Consider the following 21,676-nt stretch of genomic DNA (forward strand, 5'->3'; position numbering starts at 1 on the left):
ACTGGGATTCAAGAAGCTTAAATCACTTGCCCAGTGTAAAGGTGGTAAACGGCAGTTGAGATTTGTACCAAGGTCATCTGTGCAGGAATCCAGCAGCAGAGCAGATGGAGAAGCTATTTTGGGGGAAAGAGACTGCCCACATTTTCCCATTTCCCTATGGGAAGGCTGATGCTTTCTGCAGTGATGAAGAATGACAGGGATGGAGGGAAGGCTGTGAAGCTCTACTGAAGCTCCACTGCACGAGGGGCCCATTTTCCTCTGGGTGCTTGGGGCTGGAGCAGGGAACATGAACTAGTGTGGTCCTGGGCAGGTGTAGGGGAGGAGCAGGGGTACAAAGGAATCAAAGGTTTCGTGAAAGAATATTTCAGATGAACAACCAGAGAGTTTGACCTGGATAAGGAAAGAAGAGAGGTCTGGAGAGGGTCAGTAGGCAAAGAGAAAGTGCAGGGAACTAAGGAAAGTGAACAGCACAGAAGAGGCAAAAGCCAGAGGTTGCTCAGAGAGGATGTAAGGTTTCTACTGCAGAACTGATGTGGTTCCAAGGAGGTACTAGCAATGTTCTGGAGGTTGTCATGGGAGTGGGAGCCTGCAGCGGAGTGGAGGTGAAGAGTCACTGGAGTTGAAGGCATCTAGGATCTATGAGACTTGGTAACAGTTCATCCTGACAGTACTGAAGCCATCCCACATCATGATAGCACCAGGGCAGAGAGAAAAGTGGTTGTGGAGATGCCAAAGTCCTAGATAAACAGACATGGACCAGGAAAGGAAGCTGGGGTGTATGCAGCTATAGAGTTTCAGCTGCTATGAATATAATGGATCCTGAATCCATATCTTTAGGTCAGACTCTCCTCTGTCCTTGGATTTGTGTATCTAACTACCTATGAGCCTGCTCAACCTGGCTCATGTCTCTTGCAGGCAATTCTAACTCGACATGGCTGGAATGAAGCCAAAACTCTACCTTAACATGGGCCTCTTATTATGTCTTCGGCTTGTGGCACCTCCACACTGAAAACCTGGGGGGTCTCCTGGGTATCTCCTTCCCATATACTTAATCAATCACCAGTGGCTGAGTTTAAATCCTAAATATTTCTCCCGTCTGCCCTCTCACCTCCACCCGTACCCCCACATCACCGTGAACACATCTGAGGTGTTCACATCACCTCAGAGGGCCACATTCACTTCCTAGCCAGTCTCCCTGCCTCCGGTCTGGACCCTTCCAGCCCATCCTCTACACGAGTGCAAATCTGTCTGTGTGGCCTCCATGCCGTCAGCTTCTGACCGTGGCACACGAGGTTCCCTCAACCACTTTTCCAGTTTCATCTCTTACTTCCTCCTATTCACTTAAGGAACTTCTTCCTACTCACTTATGGGTCTCAGTACATGGGGACAACTCAGCTTGGACTTTTCCCTGGACTAACTTCTATACTCATTTTTGAAGACTCAGCTTGGGTATTAACTTGGCCATCACATATTTACTGCCTGGCACTATGTTCGAAGCACCATGCTGTCCCTGAAACTACCTGTCTCAGTCAGGTCCTACTGGCTGCCCCCTGCCCTCCCCTTGAGGGTAGGATGACTGTCTTCATCACCTCCAGGTCCTGAGACCTACTGCAAGGCCTGGACTGTAGCTGCGGGAGGCGGTGACTGAACCACGAACTGTCAGGAGGATGGGTACTGAGCAATGAGGTAAGGAGCACACACTGTCCCAGGAACGCCCTGTAGGAGGATGACAATGGAAGAGACTCGTGAAAGCCCTCGTTTGCCAAATTCCAGCCGATAGAAAAGGGGACTAGTTGGAGGAAATGCTGGGCAAGAAGTGTAGCTGGGAAAAACCCCCAAGTGATGAAAATCCCCAAGGTAAGAACTTGTCAGGCAGCTCTAACAGAACCCAGACAATCTCGCAAGAATGACGTCACCACCGAGCTTCACTTGTTAGGAATCCGTACCCACGCTGAATGAGTCACTACCCAAACTGCCGGGGGACCCTAACAGTTACAGCCCTTGCATTCCTCCTCAATGTCTTCATGTATTCCATCTCACAAGTGATGCCACTTTCTTCTCTTTTCAAAACCTCTCCCCACACAAAGCTATTCAGAGCCTACACTGTGGACATGAATTCCTCAGCCATGCTTGTGGTTTTAGAAGCCAGGGAAAAGCAAATGGGATGAAACATGACTAAATTATAAGTCAATGCATTATTTCTTAAAAAAGAATATTACCAGGGGTTCAGGAAAGGGAGAGAGGGCAAATGTAAACCACCAGAGTCCCTGCTACCTCCCACCACCACACTGGGGCCACCAGAGTCCACTGACAGGGTCAGCCTTGCTGGCTACACTGGGTTTAGGTCAGAATTTCTTTAAGGGAGAGTGTTTCAAGGAGGCTGCGCCAGCTGCTGAGAGGGCTCACACTTAGGCTAGCCTGGAGGCCAGGCTTGCTCTGCTCTGGCTTCCAAGTTCTAAAAATGGGGTTTTTGCCTTGTGCCTCTCTGCAGGAGGCTGAGGCGAGGATCCAGCTGACTGGGCCTGGAAATGTGTAAGTCATTCTTTGTCCTTCAAGGGTTACTCACGGACAGGCAGGAGACACAGGTGTCAAATCCACCTGGTTTGAAGTCCTGCCTCTGTCCATTTCTGTAGCTGTGGCATCTTTTCTGTTTGTTTTTTGAGACAGGCTCTTGCTCTGTTACCCAGGTTGGGGGACGGTGACGAGATCACGGCTCACTGCAGCCTCAACCTCCTGGGCCCAAGCGATCTTCCCATTTCAGCCTCCTCAGTAGCTGAGACTACAGGCACAGGCCACCATTCCTGGCCGGCTCTGTCATCTTTTAAGAATGGCAAATTCATTGCCTTTTCACTGGTAATGAAGCTCTTGTGTCATTTTTAGTTCTATTCATACAACTGGATAAAGTGTTTTTTTTTTTTTTCTTTAAACTGGAACAACGCAGTAAATGGTTTGGAGTCAGACAGGCCTGGGTTTAAGTCCTGATTTCACCACTTACTAGCTGTGTGACCTCTGGCAAGTTACTCAGCTTTTCTGTGGGTTTATTTACCTGTACAATGGGAACTTACCTCACAGGGCTATTGTGAAGATGGAATTAGGTAATGTATGTAAAAAGGCTTAGCACAGTGCTTGGCACAGAGCAGGTGCTCAACAAAGGTGAGGCAGACAAAGATGGTATTATCTTGGTGGCCCCTTAGGTTGCTCAAGTTTTTGGCAGTGAAAGCCCATAACCTAGGTCCGACGAGGGCAGACAAGGCTTCTGAGAAACAAAGAAGGTCGCCATCCTAGGGCACAAGCTGTAGGATTGTGAGGCAAGGGCTTTATGCTGTGACTGGCGTTATGTTCCCAGCTCAGAGTAAAGGATAAGGGTGGCCAGGAATGCACTTGGAGCCAGGAAGAGGTGAAGGCCAGTGTCCTGTGGCCCTTGTTTATGAGGGATGCCAGGCTCTAGAGAGTTCCAGCCATGGTCACCACTGTGTGCTGAAGTCTCTGAAATCCATTCCCCTCTGGGGAAGGTGGAGATGCATTATGAGACCTTTAGAGAGGTTGTAAGGAGGAGATGAAAGCAATGTGCAGTCAAAAGTATAAAGGTGCTGTTGTCAATGCAACACTAGGGAAGCCTGGCAAATTTCATGCTTTCATTTGGGGAGGAGGCGTAGAGAACACTGAGAGAGGCTTCTGGGCAGAGGCCTAGAGCTGGGGCAGGTGAGGCTGCAGGATAGGATGGGAACAGGGTTAATGCTGGCAGGGACAGACTGCACATCCTCAGCAATGCCAAGTTGATGGGGCATTCCATTGTCTACCACAGCTAGCCGGCCACTGGGCAGAGGGCTGCCACCCATGGAGAGGAGATGTAGCAGAGGCTGGAGGACGGGGCAGGCAGGCTGAACAGATGATGCAGGAACAATGTGATTTTGGAGGATGTTCCTCTAGCAATGCAGTGCTGGAACCTGAGGTCAGGGCCTATCCTCATTAATGACGGATATGGGGTCGCCTGATCCACCTACTCCATGTGACCAACCTCACCACTCACTCAGAGTGAACAGAAGGGCCCTGCCTATAGCCTTCATTTCATCCAGGGCATGCATTCCCAACTGGGGCTATATCTCCCTAAAAGGAGTCAAAATCCATTCTTGGTGGGGGTGTGTGGAAAAAAAATCTTAGACATTACATATATGCTCTCCAAAGGGCCACAGTACACACACACACACACACACACACACACACACACACAGAGATGGTGCCAATTCCAGCTTATGACAGTTCGATTTATAAGTTTTCAAGTATATGACAGTGTGAAAGTGATACACATTCAGTACAAACTGTAATACAATGTTTGGTAGGTGTGTTAAGCAGTTCTTGAATTGCTATAAAGAAATACCTGCTGGCTAATTTATAAAGAAAAGAGGCTTAACTGGCTCATGTTCTGCAGCTATACAAGCACGGCGCCGGCATCTGCTTGGTTTCTGGGGAGGCCTCAGGGAGCTTTCACTCATGGTGGAAGGCAAAGCAGGAGCAGGCATAGTATATGGGAAGGACGGCAGCAAGAGAGAGTGATGGGGAAGATGCCACACTTTTGCTTTTGACACCGGACCTCTGTCACCCACGGCTCATTGCAGCCTCAACCTCCTGAGCACAAGCCAGCCTCCTGCCTCAGTTTCCCAAGTAGCTGGGACTACAGGTATGTGCCATCTTACCCAGCTTATTTTTGTATTTTTTTTTTTTAGTAGAGACAGGGTTTCACCATGTTAGCCAGGATAGTGTTGATCTCCTGACCTCATGATCTGCCTGCTTTGGCCTCCCAAAGTGCTGGGATTACAGGTGTGAGCCATCACGCTCCGCCAAGAGTTCGGTTTTCTAATCATTATTGTGTAAGTGCTCATTTTTTTCCTAAAGCAATCTGTAGGGATCATGACAAACCATTATGCTGCAAATGTCTGTGACTTTGCCTTCTACTACCAGCCACCTTGATTTTTGACATTTAATTTTCAATTATTAGCTGGGCCTTCAGGCATGGTGGCTCATGCCTGTAATCCCAGCACTTTGGGAGGCTGAAGTGGGAGGATCAGTTGAGGCCAAGAGTTTAAAACCAGCCTGGGCAACATGGTGAGACCCCATCTCTACAAAAAATACAAAAATTAGCTGGGTGTGGTGGCATGCACTTATAGTCCTGCCTACTTTCGAGGTGGAGGTGGGAGGATTGATTGAGTCAGGAGGTGGAAGTTGCAGTGAGACAAGATTGTGCCCCTGCTGGATTGTGCCACTCCATCTTGGGTGACAGAGCAAGACTCTGTCTCAAAAAAAAAATTCAGTTATTAGTTTGAGATAATCCATTTTTTTAATTACTCTGCAATTAGAAGACAGAGCAAGGGCCAGGTGCGACGACTCATGTCTGTAACCCCAGCACTTTGGGAAGCCAAGGTGGGCGGATCACTTGAGGTCAGAAGTTCAAGACCAGCCTGACTGACATGGCAAAATCCCATCTCCACACACACACACACACACAAAGTAGAAAAATTAGCTGGGTGTGGTGGCGTGCACCTGTAATCCCAGCTACTCAGGAGGCTGTGGCAGGAGAATCACTTGAACCTGGGAGGCAGAGGTTGCAGTAAGCTGAGATCGCGCCACTACACCCCAGCCTGGGTGATGGAGTAAGACTCTGTCTTAAAAAAAAAAAAAAGAAAAAAAAGCAAGTATTTTCTGGCTTAATCTATTTCAAATGACCACTTTCATTGAATCAAGTCTGAAACTGCTTGCAGCAAAGTTTTGATATTATTTTTGCTTCCATCTTTTAAGTAGGCACAATTTTTTTTCTTGGCTCTACAATTCATTAGCTACTGGATTTAAAAAACCAGCTTTGAGATGTGATTAATATACATATAATAAACCCATTTAAAGTATACAATTCAATGTTCTTTAGTATAGTTACAGAATTGAGCAACCATCACCACAATCTAATTTTAGAAATTTTCATCCCCCGAAAGAAACATACTCATTAACAGCCACTCCCCATTTCTCCCCACCACCCTAGAGCTAGGAACCACTTATCTACTTTGTTTCTAGAGAGTCCTTAAGTGCGGACATATTTTTGAGCAAAATCACTTCATATTCTAATTCTATAGTTAATCAATAGCTTATTGTTCCATAATTATCCAATAATGTAACCATAATTAACCAATTATTAATATATTCACACCTAATCTTGATTTTAGCTGGCATTTTGTGTGAAGAGTGAAGTTGGTGTTGGCCAGGTGGTGGCAAATTTCTGTATTACTGAAACTTCATTCCCGATAAGCACTGAGGCAACAGGTTTAGCCTCCTTCCTGCCCAGAAGTGTTCACTAAAGAGTGTGTAAAGTTTTCAAATTAAATTATAAATATACCGGGAGATTGCTGTTTAAGAATTCCTGGCTAGTTACAGTGGCTCAAGCCTATAATCCCAGCACTTTGGAAGGCTGAGGCAGGTAGATTGCTTGAGCTCAGGAGTTTGAAACCAGCCTGAGCAAGATGGCGAAACCTTGTCTCTATAAATAAATGTGAAACTTAGCCAGGCGTGGTGGTGCACGTGTTGTGATCCCAGGTACTCTGGAGGCTGAGGTAGGAGGATTATTGGAGCCCAGAAAGTTGAGGCTGCAGTGAGCTGTATATTCTAGCCTGGGTGACAGAGTGAGATCTTTTCTTAAAGAAAAAAAAAAAAAAAAAGAATTCCTATGATGAAGTTGTTTGTAAAGGCTAATCTCCAAGGTAAAAATCCATCCATATTCTTCTCGAACACAGGTGCATTCAAGGGTGTCTAATCTTTTGGCTTCCCTGGGCCACACTGGAATAATTTTCTTGGGCCACACATAAAATACACTAACACTAACAGTAACTGATGAGGTTAAAAAAAAAAAAAACCCACAAAAATTCTCACAGTGTTTTAAGAAAGTTTACAAATTTTTGTTGGGCTGCATTCAAAGCTGTTCTGGGTTGCACGCAGCCCTTGGCTGTTGGTTGGACAAACTTGCATTAACTGCTTTGGTTTGTAAATCTTGTTTCCATAGATGTGATTTTCTGGAGGGCTTTTCTTTTCAGTGTCTCTGCAGTGATTACTGTGTGACAATGAGCACTGAGCTTCCTCTTTGAAGGTCCAGACACCCCTGCACAGGGATAAAATGATGTTTAGGACAGACCCCTGCACTGCTGGTGTGTGCCATGTTCCAGGCATGAGAGCTTCAGTATCCATACAACATAGTTGGCCCTGAAGGCTAATTTCCGAACTTTCCTGGGTCCTTGTAGGGAACAGCAGGTTTGAAAAGTGATATATTTTTCTTTTTATTTTTTTTGAGACTGAGTCTCGCTCTGTCGCCCAGGCTGGAGTGCAGTGGCATGATCTCAGCTCACTGCAACTTCTGCCTTTTGGGTTCAAGTGATTCTCCTGCCTCAGCCTCCCAAGTAGCTGGGATTATAAAGTACATGCCACCATGCCTGGCTAAATTTTGTATTTTTAATAGAGATGGGGTTTCACCATATAGGCCAGGCTAGTCTCAAACTCCTGACCTCAAGTAATCTGCCCACATCAGCCTTGTAAAGTGCTGGGATTACAGGTGTGAGCCACCGTGCCCTGCCAAAAAATGGATATATTTTTCTTTTTTTTTTGAGACAGGGTTTCACTCTGTTGCCCAGGCTGGAGTGCAACAGCACAATCTCAGCTCACTGTAGGCTCAATCTCCTGGGCTCAAGCGATCCTCCTACCTCAGCCTCCCAAGTAGCTGGGACTACAGGCAGGTGGCTGTTTTTTTTGGTACTTTTTTTTTTTTTTTTTGAGACGGCGTTTTGCTCTTGTTACCCAGGCTGGAGTGCAATGGTGTGAACTCGTCTCACCACAACCTCCGCCTCCTGGGTTCAGGCAATTCTCCTGCCTCAGCCTCCCGAGTACCTGGGACTACAGGCACGTGCCACCATGCCCAGCTAATTTTTTATTTATTTATTTATTTATTATTTTTTTTGAGACGGAGTTTCGCTCTTGTTACCCAGGCTGGAGTGCAATGGCGCGATCTCGGCTCACCGCAACCTCCGCCTCCTGGGTTCGGGCAATTCTCCTGCCTCAGCCTCCTGAGTAGCTGGGATTACAGGCACGCACCACCATGCCCAGCTAATTTTTTTGTATTTTTAGTAGAGACAGGGTTTCACCATGTTGACCAGGATGGTCTCGATCTCTTGACCTCGTGATCCACCCGCCTCGGCCTCCCAAAGTGCTGGGATTACAGGCTTGAGCCACCGCACCTGGCAACCAGCTAATCTTTTGTATTTTTTTTTTTTTTTTTTTAGTAGAGACAGGATGGTCTCGATCTCTTGACCTCATGATCCACCCGCCTCGGCCTCCCAAAGTGCTGGGATTACAGGCTTGAGCCACCGCGCCTGGTGGTACTTTTTTGTAGAGTCAGGGTTTCGCCATGTTGCCCAGGCTGGTCTCAAACTTTTGGGCTCAAGTGATTCGCCCACCTTAGCCTCCCAAAGGGCTGGGACTAACAGCATGAGCCACCAGGCCCGACCTGAAAATGGATATATTAATATTTTTCTAGCCTTTTGTAAGCACTAATCAGGTAATGGTTTTCCTCTCTTAACACCAGATGAATTGGTGGGCTGAAATGGCAGAATCAGAGGCACATCCATAAGGCCATTTTATAGACAAAAAAGTGTATCTGGCCAGGGAAATGATAAATATAAGCCTTTGCCCCACTCATTACCCTGACATAATGCTCAGGCTACCAGAACTCTGCCTGCAAAGTGACATGACTTTCACTTTTCCATAGCACTTTCTGGTTTACAGGGCATGTTTGCAGATGTGATGAAATTTGAATTTCATTGCAATCCTGTGAGGGAGGTAGGGTGGGTCTTTGATTTTTCAGATGAGAAACCAAGTGTAAGAACTTGCTCAGGGTCAAACGGCTAGGTGACAGAACTGGAACACGTAGGTTGAAGCCCAGTTCCCATTAAAGTAGTCCTCTGGGGAGGGCATAAACGTATTCTAACTTTGCTCAAAAATATTTTGAAACTTCTCTTTCCGTACCTTCAAAATCTGTAGCATATCTTTGAATATCCTCAATGGAGGTATATTTTATCTCAGTCGGTGGTTCTTACACTTGAGCGTGCACTGCAATCGCCTGGAGGGCTTGTTAAAACACAACTGCTGGGCTCCATCCCCAGAGTTTCCGATCCATTAAATCTGAGCGGGGCCTGGGATTTGTATTTCTAATGACTTCCCTGGTGATTCTGATACTGCTGGCCTTCGGGTCATATTTTGACAACAATTATCCTAAGGACTTTATTTCTGCAAGGAGTGAACAGTTTAAAGCCAAGTCTAATGACTGAGGTGAGGGGTCAGGCTAGGGAACTCCACCATTGGCCAAAATCAATGGGCAACTGTAAAGAACAAAATCCGCTCTGGCAGAAATTCACGAAAAGGGTTCCTAAAAGATTCTGAAAACGGCATGTGGTCTGAATGTGAAGCTTCCCAGTGTGACCACTTTAAAAGGAAGAACGCTCCTGGATGTGTGCTGAAGAATTCTCCCAAGTGTATGGGAACATCTTGCACAAAATTACATTGTGAGATGTTCACTATCAACCTTTTATTCTCCAGCTTAGGAAAAAAGAAACCATGGCGGTCACAACCACATTAGTACTGTAATAAGGGGGATTAATAGTTATCTACAAAGCTGAACTCATCACACTGGCACGGCAGGTCTTTTTTTCCTTTTTTTCTTTTTTTGAGACAGGGTCTCGCTCTGTCACCCAGGCTGGAGTGCAGTGGTGCAATCACGGCTCACTGCAGCCTTGACCTCCCTGGACTCAAACGATCCTCCCAACTCAGCCTCCTGAGTAGCTGGGACTACAGGCACTTGCCACCATGCCTGGCTATTAAATTTTATTTATTATTATTATTATTTTTTTTAGAGATGGGGTCTGTCGATGTTGCCCAGGCTAGTCTCCAGCAACTCCTGGGCTCAAGCAATCCTTTTGTCTTGGCCTCCCAAAGTACTGGGATTGCAGGAGTGAGGCAGTGCACCCGGCCACCAGAGGTCCTTTCTATGCTGCAACGGTGTAGAAGATGAGGGGGAATACTCCAACTCTTTCTACCCTGACTTTTTGGTTGTGATTGGAATGGAAAAAGTGAAAAGATATAAATTTGGATGCCAGAAATAAGTATGGAGTGTTTTATGGGGGGATCCCAGCAGAAAAGAAAAAAAAATGAACTACATTAGGTCCTTAAGCTGGGAGAAAGTCAATCCTTCATGTCACAGCAGGGAAAAAAGAGGTGGAGGACTGCCTAAATATTGGTTCTATTTTAATTCCAATTCTACATTACATTAAACTCTCCCTGTACTCCTCTCTAATTTACAGCAAATGCTGACACAAATTGGTATGCCCGCTCTTCTTTGACATCAGTGTTTCTCTTGAATTATGTATTTCTATCTGGAATGAGGTTTATGAGGCTAAAGCCTTTTTTCATTAAGATAGGTAAGAACAGAGAAGGATCAATAAGGGGTTGAATGCAAAATCAAAGTAAGGTGGGGCTAAGATATGCTCAGGGCAGCGATTCACTGCCCAAAGCGACTGTAAGTGATATTACAAATTACACTGATCTTTCGATTTTCAATACACTGATGACATTTCAACTACTACAGAACAAGAAAAACTCTATTAACCTTCATCCCAGAACTGCCATATTTTTCTTTTATCGGTACCCTACGAGTATTTAGTAACCATTTGGAAGAATGAGTACAGATGATCATAACTGCATTACTTAGATTCCATCTAAAATTGAGTCCAAGACAAAAGAAATCCCCTGCCTGACACAGTGTGTCTTGGCCATCTCGGCCTTCACACAGGTTGGGGTGCTTGGTTGTGGTGCTCAACCTACCTCATTTGGTGTCATGGACAGATCTGGCCCTACTACTGGGGACAAATGGCTCCTGATCCAAGTCAGCAATCAGTTCATATTGACAGAGGGCACTGGCTGGCTCCATCTGGGCCTGACCATGTCTCAGGGTCCATTCTCAACTTTGTTAGTTTGCGATGGGCTCTGGGCTGGCTACTCAGACTAGGACTGAAGTGGGGCATTTTGATGAAGCTGTTTTAAGATAAAATTTGCATCAAAATTACCATGTAGAAAATGTAGATATACACTCTCGTATTACCAAACAATACACAGAACAGACATGCCTGATCCCTTCCCTTTTCTATACCTCATTCCACCCTCAGACCAACCCTGAGCCTCACCCTATAGGCAATCTTCAGCCATCTCTGAAAACTCTTCCATTTTTTAATCTTTTTCTATCACCCACTTCACCCCAGGAATGGGAATTGGAGATAAGATGAAGCTCTTTGTTTTTTCACATTTCTTGATAATTTAAAAAAGAACATTTTATGTTTTGCTGATAATAATGTAAAAATTGTCCCTGAGGCAATACGGCTACATTAATATAGCTCAACCATCATGTTCTTTGGCTGAAAACTGGCTGTGCCCAGCAGCCATATCGTGATGTAGCTTACCCACTGGCATACCCCTTGCTTGGCCACGGGTTGGCCAGCCTGAGGAACATGTGAAGGACACTGTCACCCTGAGAGTGAGTTCGGGCCAGGAGCCCAGTGGGCTGCTCTAGCCTTTCTTCAAGTTCAGGGGCAGGTGCCACTCCCAGATGGGGCCCTCACCGCTCTGCTGGCTGAAGAGCTGCTGAGAAGAATGGCCTGCGGAGGCTGAAAACTTGCTGAAAACCCCATTCTGCCCAAAATGTCTGTGGTGGATTAATTTATTCTATAATTTAAAGAATTCCACATTAATGAAAGAGAAGTGGAATCCTGAGTGCGAGCTAAAAATGGAATTAAAAGGGGCCCATTCTTCAGGCAGTATTAATGAAAGCTTTGTATATATATTGGTGAATAAATGGCAATTAAAACTAAAATGTCTGTTAGTGATTCACAAGTTCTAAAGACTGGCCTTGCCTTTTGTGGTCAGCAAACCCTTTTCTTTGTTACTCTATTATTCTAGACAGAAAACAGTTAATCCAACAGGACTTAGTATCTTACAAAAGATTCACTAAAATATTTTCTGCCAAACGTTCATCTTCTAACAGCTGCTTTTTCATTTCAGTGAGAGGTACTTGAAATTAAATCACTGTTCTCCATGAAAAAATGCATGCTAAATAATATACAGCTATCAGATTATTAAACAGCAAAGGCATTTGATAATATTAGCACCAACCACAGGTTCCACTTCTGCTGATGCACAAAATTTTGAGTAATTAGTCATTGCACAATATTGTATTTATATTCGTTTTTGCTTGAGCTGTTAGGCCACAAAATGAGTAGGCAGTTGCCGTTATAAAAGGATTCTCTTGGTTATTTATAATGTTTCTGGTTCTTCACACTTGCTGCTTCACTCTTGGGTCTTGAGCCAGGTCTACACTGTGAAAATGAAGGAAGGAACTGAGCAATTGTTCTATAATCTAACTGCACTGAAAGCTGGTGTGGATGATTCACAACAAACTCTGTATATCTTGGCTGGTGCACCTGGTATATTTGTCTACACAACCCAAATTCGTCATATACTGGCTGATTTGTCACTTTATCAGGGAAGGACGCATAGTTACGTGAAGGCTGTGTTTCTACCAGGAATGAGCTAGTGTCTAAGGCGCAGGTGGTAGGGCAAGATATCTGAACTGGCATCATGTTGCCAAAGAGTTACCTTCAAATGTCAGTTACTTTAAATGAAGAATCGATTTCTGCTCCAAATGCTTGCCTGTTACACAGATCAGTGATTCCCTAGACGGCAGGCATGCCAGACTGAAGGGCATTTAGGGATCACCTGAGATTTTAATTTTATTTTTTTAAGTTATATAGGCGTCCTTCCGTGCTATTGGTAGAGAATCGCTGATGGCATGAACGCTTTGTAGTGGGAGTAGGTTTTAGCCTTTACATGAGTCAGAGTAAAAAAAAAAAAAATGCTGAAAATCACTCAGACTGACGGAATGATCTGTTTGTTTCAACTATGAAATAACCATCTTCGTTATCTCCCCACCGCCCCACTGTTTTTAAGGAAATGAACTACCTTTATGTCATCTGAATTCCCGTGAGCTCCCAAACCCACTTCTCAGCATCCCCATTTCCGCTTCCCTAGTCTAGGCTGCCACCATCTCTCACCCAGTCTCTGGACTGTTCTCCCTGACTCCAGTTTTGTAAACTCCAATTTATTTTTCACACAGCAGCCACATTAATCTTTTTATAAAGTATAAATCTGATCAATTGTATCCCCTGCTTAAATTCTTCAGTGGCTCCCCCTTTTCCTCAGAAGTGTGAATTCCCAGAAGTGGCAAAGGAAACCCTTTACAACCCAACCCTGCCACCTCTCCACCTCATCCTTTTCCACTCTCACTTGTACTCAGCTCTTTCCAAATAGAACTATTTGAAACAGCAAAAATATGCCATGCTCCCTCTAGCTGTTTGACCAGAGAAAGAAAATAACATAACATTTTCAGTTTTTAGAGTATCTCTTAGGGGAGATGTACTTCACCTAACCTCTGGATCTCTTTGGTCCCCAAATCCATAGCTTTTTCAGGGGTTGTACCACAGTATAGAACACTTCTGTATTTGTTCTTAAAGGAATTGAAATAGGAAGGGGAAAGCAAGAATGAATTGCTTTATAGCTGCTTTAAACTCTGTCGCACTGCAGTACATTCTGCTCACACACACATGTACACATAAACACATGGTGTTCATGTAATTAAGTTTATTCACAGTACATGCCATCAGCACAGATAGGCAAAGTATACACACCATTAGCCTACAACACACACACATGCACACACTTTTATATAAAGGGCAGAGTTCAGCGAGCTATGAACCACACATCTCTTTTTCTACTTCCTTGTCCAACTCCATCAGCAGCAATGGGCACTGAGGGCAGTGGGCATGGATCCCACTGTCATGGGCTCTACAGTTTGGCTCTAGGCATTTCTGTTTTTGTTTTTTGTTTTTTTGAGACAGGGTCTCACTGTTGCTCAGGCTGGAGTACAATGGCACTATCTCAGCTCACTGCAGCCTTGGTCTCCCAGGCTCAAGTGATCCTCTTGCCTCAGCCTCCCATGTAGTGGGGACTACAGACACACGCTACCATGCTGGCTTTTCTTGTCGAGTTGGGGTTTCACCATGTTGCCCAGGCTGGTCTTGCACTCCTGAGCTCAATCTGCCTCCCTCTGTCTCCCAAAGTGCTGGGACTACAGGTGTGCACTATCATGCCGGGCTCTAGGTGGTTTTTTTCACCTCCTCATAATTTCAGGTCTACCCTAGAAAAACTGTCACTCAATGGAAACCACTTAGACACTATCTATTGTGATGTCCTGACAGGTTTGCTCCTGAGAACACCATTACAGCATCCTAGGAAGATGGGTGAGGAGTAGACCACAGGCTCACTGCCATGTTATCATACCAATGTCTTAGAAGCTTAAGGAGGGTGGAGAGGTGGGGCTTAGATGTAGGAAGCTAAGAGGAAGCAAAATCCTAATGTAGATGGACAAGCGAGCTCCCATAACCTTATACAATCTCCTCTTACTGGGCAGAGGCACTATTTTATGTCTAGGCCCCTAGAACATTGTAAATCTAGATTTAGATCTTTCTCTCTTGACTTTTTCCAAGGCTGAAACAATGGTTCCTTTTCTGTACTCTACATCTACTTCCATGGCCCTCTTCTCTGCTACCATATTCCTCTTTCAGTTTCTGGCTGTATTTAAGTTCTGAAGCAGGGCCAGGGGCCCAGATCCCCTCAGGGAGCCCCTAAGCTGTCAGGTGGTAGGTACATGTACACACATGTCCAGGTCTGACTATGGGACAGTACCTTGGGAAAATGGAAAAAACAGCCTTACATTTGGCCCTGGTTCAATTCTTCAAAGTGAGGATGACATTTCTGGTAAGCAGTTACAATTAAATTTCTAGAGCCCTGGGAATTCAACTGATCACATGCAGGATTATTAAGAAAGATAATTTAAAATATTGAATTCTGCCTGATTAGCTAATAAATGAGATGATCTGTTGATGTGGAAGTAATGTAATGAAGCTAACATGGCCCCCTGGGCACGACAGATGTCTCGTGCCTTGTCTATCCACCTCTTCTGCAATTACCTTGGCCTCTGTCCTTTCTTTATAGTCAGTGAACTTCTTTTTGTATTCCTTCATTTTTTCTAGCCACCAGAGTCTGCAGAGTTTTAATGACATCGTTTCTAAGGTTAAGAGGGCTGTTTTGGAACCTCATTTGGATTTTCTTTATTCTATGATGCTAATTTCAGAGATGTCATGCATTCTCTGACACTTAAGTTTCTTTGGCCTGGCTTTTGCATGACTGTAGGTAAAACAATCTGGGAATATGTTTTAAAATGGAAAACTGGGTAATTATTCTGTTTTCAAATCATTTATAGGGAGCATTATAGCTAAGATTTGTTGTTTCCCTGGGCATCTTAAATGTAGAACGTAAGGAATGTAAGAAATCCAGTTGACACCCTAGTCCCCTGAGAAAACTAAGGCTCATGGAGAGTAAGTGACTCTTAACACTCAAAATAGTTACTTTCCCAGAAGGGAGTAGGACTCTTTCAGTATTTGCAGAGGGCCTGTTTTTAATATGCCAAGCATGATTAAGCAATGGGGTTGCCAAAAGAGAACTCTCTGAGATAGACCTTAAGGATGGGCAGGGGTTTGCCTCAACTAAAAAGCTAGTTTGTGAACGTTAAAAAAGAATCACATTTTCACTAGCCTTTACAGTTTAGCAGTTTAGTTTATAGTTTAGCTCCTATTTAAAGAAATTTAATGAAAAAATGATTTGGTTATAGTCTCTAAGAGTGGTACACCTCTCCTCCAGGTTTGACCATGCAATGAAGAGAATGAATGAACATGAGTTGTTCCATAACCTTTGCTGTCTGGCATGGGCATGATCCTGCAACATGCATATTAGTCCATTTTCACACTGCTATAAAGAAATACCCAAGACTGGGTAATTTATAAAGAAAGGAAGTTTAACTGACTCATAGTTCTGCATGGCTGGGGAGGCTTCAGGAAACTTACAATTATAGTGGAAGGGGATGTAGGTACATCACCTACATTTCTGGTAAGCAGTTACAATTGGTAAGCAATTACTCCTGGCGGCAGGTGAGACAGAGCATGTGAAGGGAGGGAAGAAGAGCCACTTATAAAACCATCAGATCTTGTGAGAACTCACTTGCTAGCACAAGAATAGCATGGGGAAAACTGCCCCCATGATCCAATCACCTCCCATCAGCTCCCTCCCTCAACACCTGGGAATTACAATTTGAGATGAGATTTGGGTGGGTACACAAAGCCAAATCATATCACCATATGGTCCTGCTACTTACCCTGGCAGAAAGAAGCTGAAGTTGCATCATGGTGAGACCTGTGTCCTCTTTACTAATGTACAGAGCCAAGACAATATCCATTCTGCTTAATGGTGGGTGATGCAGCTCCTGGTCTATGCTACCTGGTATCCTGAATGATCCATAAGGTAGTTAAGTGAACAATCAGATATATAGGGATGTACTAAGGAGAGCTAACACATACCAAGTGCTTACAGGTGCCAGGCACTGTTCTCAGGGTATACACAGATTATTTCATTTAAATGAGGCTGCAGTGTACTGTACAAAGTAAGCAAGGCCTTTTCAAGATCTGGCAGCTTCTGAAGATCTACAGAAAAGGAGCAATTATAGACGCTTGTATCATGACAAGTGACAAGGAAAGTCAGTGCTGGAATGTCAAATAAGAGAGAGTGAAGGCTAGGCAGACTGTCACCAAATCAAGAGGCAGGGTGGTGAGTGCAGTAGAAAGTACATGAGTGTTAGAGGCAGACAGACAGACAGGCAGATCGACCAACCTAAAATCAATCCTGGCTCTGCCAATTTACCAGCTGTAGACCCCTGGGCAGGTCATGTAACCTTTGAGAACCATAGTTACCTCCTCTCTCAAAGAGGCAAAAACCCATCCTGCAGGGTTGTTCTGAGAATGTGATGTAATGCATAGAGTCTAGCATGATGCCTGGCACAGAGTGGTGCCCAGTTTTTATTACTAGACTAAAGAATCCTCACATCCCCAAAGAATCATTTAACCATAATTATTTTCTTTTCCCATCTCCAAATACAGACACATTAGGAGCTAGGGCTTCAACACAGGAATTTTGGTAGGAACACAATTCAGTCCACAGCATGGTGTTACATGTTCCTCCATCCCTCATAAGCCATTCCATTCGGGACTGTTTCAGATAGGAGATGAAGTATGTGACCTATGAAATACCTAAACATACATAAGGAATCACCTATTGGCTGGTCCTTTTTACAACTCCTCCAGATAATCCATCAACTGAAGACCAAGCAATGTGGCAAAAACCAAAGTTAAGATCACTCAACCTATGATTAATTGTGAGACTGAGGATTGAAGAGTTAAATGGAGATCTACAAGCAGATTCATTCATTCAGAAAACCTGAACATGAGGAAAATTTGCCTGAAGATCTGTTGTACATTTGAATGACGAACTGAAACAGTGATGCTTTGACATTTATTCTGGTATTTCCAAGAACTGCATAAAATAACATGTTTTCTGAGGAATGGTTTCTTTAAAAAGATTAAGAAAAATACCATGTCGAAGTATGTAATAAAATGTCCAGACTGAAGGAGCCTCAAGTGCCCTCAATAGGAAGGTAATGGAGATCTACATTTTTGGCACCAGGAGTCTATCCATTCAGAGGTTAGCCTAAGTCAAAGGGCTCCTAGGCTCAGTTATATGAAGATTATGAACTGTTTGAGAGGTTCTTTGTAAGACCAAGAGTCAACTGTGACCAACTACTGGCACAGCCTCAGAGAAATGATATCACCTATCTTATTTGCTAGGTGTGGCTCCAAATAGCTTTTGGCCATGTCCCAAGGTCATATTTATTCCAAATTACAAAGTAATATACAAAAAATACAGGCTTACTGAAAAACCCAAATAATTCAGTAGAGTATGGAGTAGAAAGAAGTCCCCCTTTATAACACTTTCTCCCCAGCCTATACCCCTTCCCATGAATAATGATCATAAGAGCTGGTAAGGTTTTTTCTAGAGTTTAAAATATAAATGTACTTAGAGATAGCTAGAGAGTTACTTTCAAGTAAATGGCACTACATTATTATTATAACTTGCCCTTCTCCTGTTGATGATTAGGAAGACACACCTTCTCAAGTTTTGGTTATTGCAAACAAAGTTGAATTAAACATTCTTGTACAAATATTTGTATATGTGAGCATTTCTGTAGGACAGATGGTTAAACAGAGATTTACTATTTTCTTTCTTTCATTCTTTTTTTTTTTTTTTTTTTTTTAAATAGAGACAGGGTCTTGCTATGTTGCTGAGGCTGGTCTTGTACTCTGGGCCTCCAGCAATCCTACTGCCTTGGCCTCCCAAAGTGCTTGGATTACAGGTGTGAGCTAGCATGGTCAGTCAAAATTTGCTATTTTCAAAGGGAAGGTATATTTTAAAGATTAGAACTGTCAGCTGGGCATAGTGGCTTACACCTGTAATCCCTGCACTTTGGGAGGCCAAAGTGGAGTTCAAGAGTTCAGGAGTTCAAGACCAGCCTGACCAACATGGTGAAACCCTGTCTCTACTAAACACAAAAAACTAGCATGCCTGTAATGCCAGCTACTTGGGAGGCTGAGGCAGGAGAATTGCTGGAACCCAGGAGGTGGCAGTTTCAGTGAGCCCTGATTCCGCAATGTACTCCAGCCTGGGCAATGAGAGCAAAACTCCATCTCAAAAAAAAAAAAAAAGATAATAATTAGTACTGTCAAATTGCCCCTCTGGAAACACTGTACAAATTTACATTCCCACCAGAATTACATGATTGTATAATATTTGTTTTGTGATCTATTTGGACTTAGACATTCTCAAGTTTTAATTTTGGCCAACCTTATGGTTGGCCAAACCTTTTTTTGGTATTTCTTCTTCAGTGACTTGCCTATTTATATTATTCTCGAGAAATATTTGATTCTTTTTAGTTCTAATTACACTATTTTTAGTTGTAATTTTTTGGTTGTAATATGTGCAATTATACATATTAGTCCTATAATATTGCAAATATTCAAATTTGCTGTAAGTAGATATTCAAAAGTGTATGACTATGCATAGAAAAAAATTTGGAAGGATTTATACCAAAAGGTTAACAATTACTTCTAAGTGGAAGGATCATGGATACCTGACTTTCTTCTTTATACCTTTCTATGTTGCTGCTCTCATTCCCCCATTGAACACTGACATATATATTAATTTCATAAGCAGAAAAAGCCCCAATAAAGTGATTAGTGGGATAAAGGTGATAATGAAGGCTCTCAAGGCAATTCTAACAGATGATTTCAAAAGGCACTTTGAGTAGTAGCTGTATCAACAGAGTAAGTCTCCTAAAATCAAAATTGGAAGAAAACAGCAGTCACTTTTTGGATAAAAAAATTGACAGTGCATGGTCATTAGAGAAATGCAAATAAAAACCACATTGAGATACCATTTCATACCAATTAGAATGGTGATCATTAAAAAATCAGGAGAAAGATGCTGGAGAGGATGTGGAGAAATAGGAATGCTTTTACACTGTTTTTGGGAGTGTAAATTGGTAGAAGACAGTATGGCAATTCCTCAAGGATCTAGAAATAGAAATATCATTTGACCCAGCAAACTCTACTGGGTATATATCCAAAGGATTATAAATCATTCTGTTATACAGACACATGCACATGTATGTTCATTGTGGCACTGTTTACAATAGCAAAGACTTGAAACCAACCCAAATGCCCATCAACTATGGACTGGATAAAGAAAATGTGATACATACACACCATGGAATACTATGCAGCCATAAAAAAGGATGAGTTCATGCCCTTTGCAGGGACATGGATGAGTCTGGAAAGCATCATTCTCAGCAAACTGACACAAGAACAGAAAACTAAACAGTGCATGTTTTTACTCATAAGTGGGTGCTGAACAATGGGAACACATGGATACAGGGAGGGGAACATCACACGATGGGGTCTGTTGGGAGGTAGGGAGCTACAGGAGGGGTAGCAGGGAGTTGGGAGATTGGGGAGGAATAACATTAGGAGAAATAACTAATGTAGGTGATAGGGGGATGGAGGCAGCAAACCAGCATGGCATGTGTATACCTATGTAACAATCCCACAAGATCTGCACATGTACCCCAGAACTTAAAGTAAAATTAAAAAAAATTTAAACATACCAAAAAACGACAGTGCAGTTCAAAATCAGAGGATTACTTTATAGTTGCCTCTTCAGCATCCAAGATTCTACCATTTTTAAACGATATAATTTTACTCACCCAGCCCCTTCTCAAGTATTGCCCATCGACAGTAAGGGACATTGAAATATCTTGGCTACAACAGAAGCTTCTGGACAGAAATGTGCAAAGGCAAGGACAAAATGGCTTCTAAGCCACAAATCCCCTCAGAAACTCAACTAATTAACACACGCAAAGAAAGTGTATGTTGATCAGAAAGAAGAAGATGAGAAGGATAGTCTGCTGGGGAAACACAGTTAAAGGAGAGTCACAGAGACCAGCACTGGCAGTGCCCATGTAAGAACTGCTGAGTATCTGGTCTTCCCAGCAGGGCTATGGCTAAGCGGGGAATGGGGCCTCAGGTTGCCTGGGTGGGGAACACCTCTCGAGATCACCTCAAGTCATTAGTTTTAAGCAAATTTCCACTGATGGAAGTGACAAGGGTGGGGAAAGAAGAATGTAGGGTGGAGGAAAGGTCACGCCAAGTGGCAATAATGGCCCCTCAGATGCTAGGTTTTCGAAGACTGAACTGTCACTCTGGATGGGCCTAAAAGGTGGGTCCATTAACTCTATCCTTTAGACAGCCTGAATGGCTGCGGGCCAGACCCCAGGATGAGGGGAATACAAGAGGCCACCTGGGAAATCTGTCAGTAACCTGCCAGCCCCAGCAATCACCTCACCCTAGGAAAGTGCTTCCGTGCAAACTTTAACAGAAATTATCTCTACTTCTTACCAGTGCAATCCTAATTTAGAGTAAACTCTCAAGCCCTGAGTAGTTATGGGGCACCCATGCAGCTGGCTGCCATTGCCTAGCGCCTCACGAGCAACTCTGAACACTACAGAACACAAATGTGAAAGATAGTAAGAAAAGAGAATAAAGAACAGGAAAGATAAATTCCCTGTGCTCCTGGCTTTTGTTTGTTCTCTGCTCACTTACATACCCTGAATTATGATGCATTGTTACAGAGTGAGTGATTCCTGAGAAGACAGATTTAGCCTATGGACTAAATTCTTGAGAGTATTATTGTAGATTCCAGGACTTAACCATTTATATAAAGAAAAGCAATTTATATATCAAGAATTTCAGCACTTATAAGTCAGGGATAACTAATGTTATAATATATCACAGTAGCACAATAATCCTAAAATATACCATGCTTAGGTGTGTGTCTCTGACTAGGGAGTGCTTATTCAGTGCAATCCTAAATGCAAGCAGGCAAACCCTCTTAACATTCAGGTTGGAAGAACGGAGGGCAGACATGCACGCTCTGTCACTTGGAGGCTGAAATTCAGAAAACATATAGAAATGGGAGAAAAGACACATCTGTCATG

General features: G+C 43.5%; 1 protein-coding gene across 3 annotated transcripts in view; it reads right to left on the reverse strand.

The window, feature by feature from the left end:
- The window catches only part of RBKS (ribokinase), a 104,923-nt gene that overhangs the window by 13,822 nt on the left and 69,425 nt on the right, over positions 1 to 21,676 (reverse strand). Inside the window, exon 8 of one of the 3 annotated variants that reach the window (XM_003941535.4) lies at positions 8,207 to 12,443. The exons of the other annotated variants lie outside the window; for them this stretch is intronic. Coding sequence (XP_003941584.1) covers positions 12,378 to 12,443 — 66 coding nt within the window. The 3' untranslated portion in view covers positions 8,207 to 12,377. Of the gene's footprint in view, positions 1 to 8,206; positions 12,444 to 21,676 lie in introns of those variants that run through there. 3 annotated transcript variants of the gene reach the window in all.

The sequence above is a fragment of the Saimiri boliviensis genome, chromosome 1, assembly GCF_048565385.1.
Source record: "Saimiri boliviensis isolate mSaiBol1 chromosome 1, mSaiBol1.pri, whole genome shotgun sequence".
Lineage (NCBI taxonomy): Eukaryota > Metazoa > Chordata > Mammalia > Primates > Cebidae > Saimiri > Saimiri boliviensis.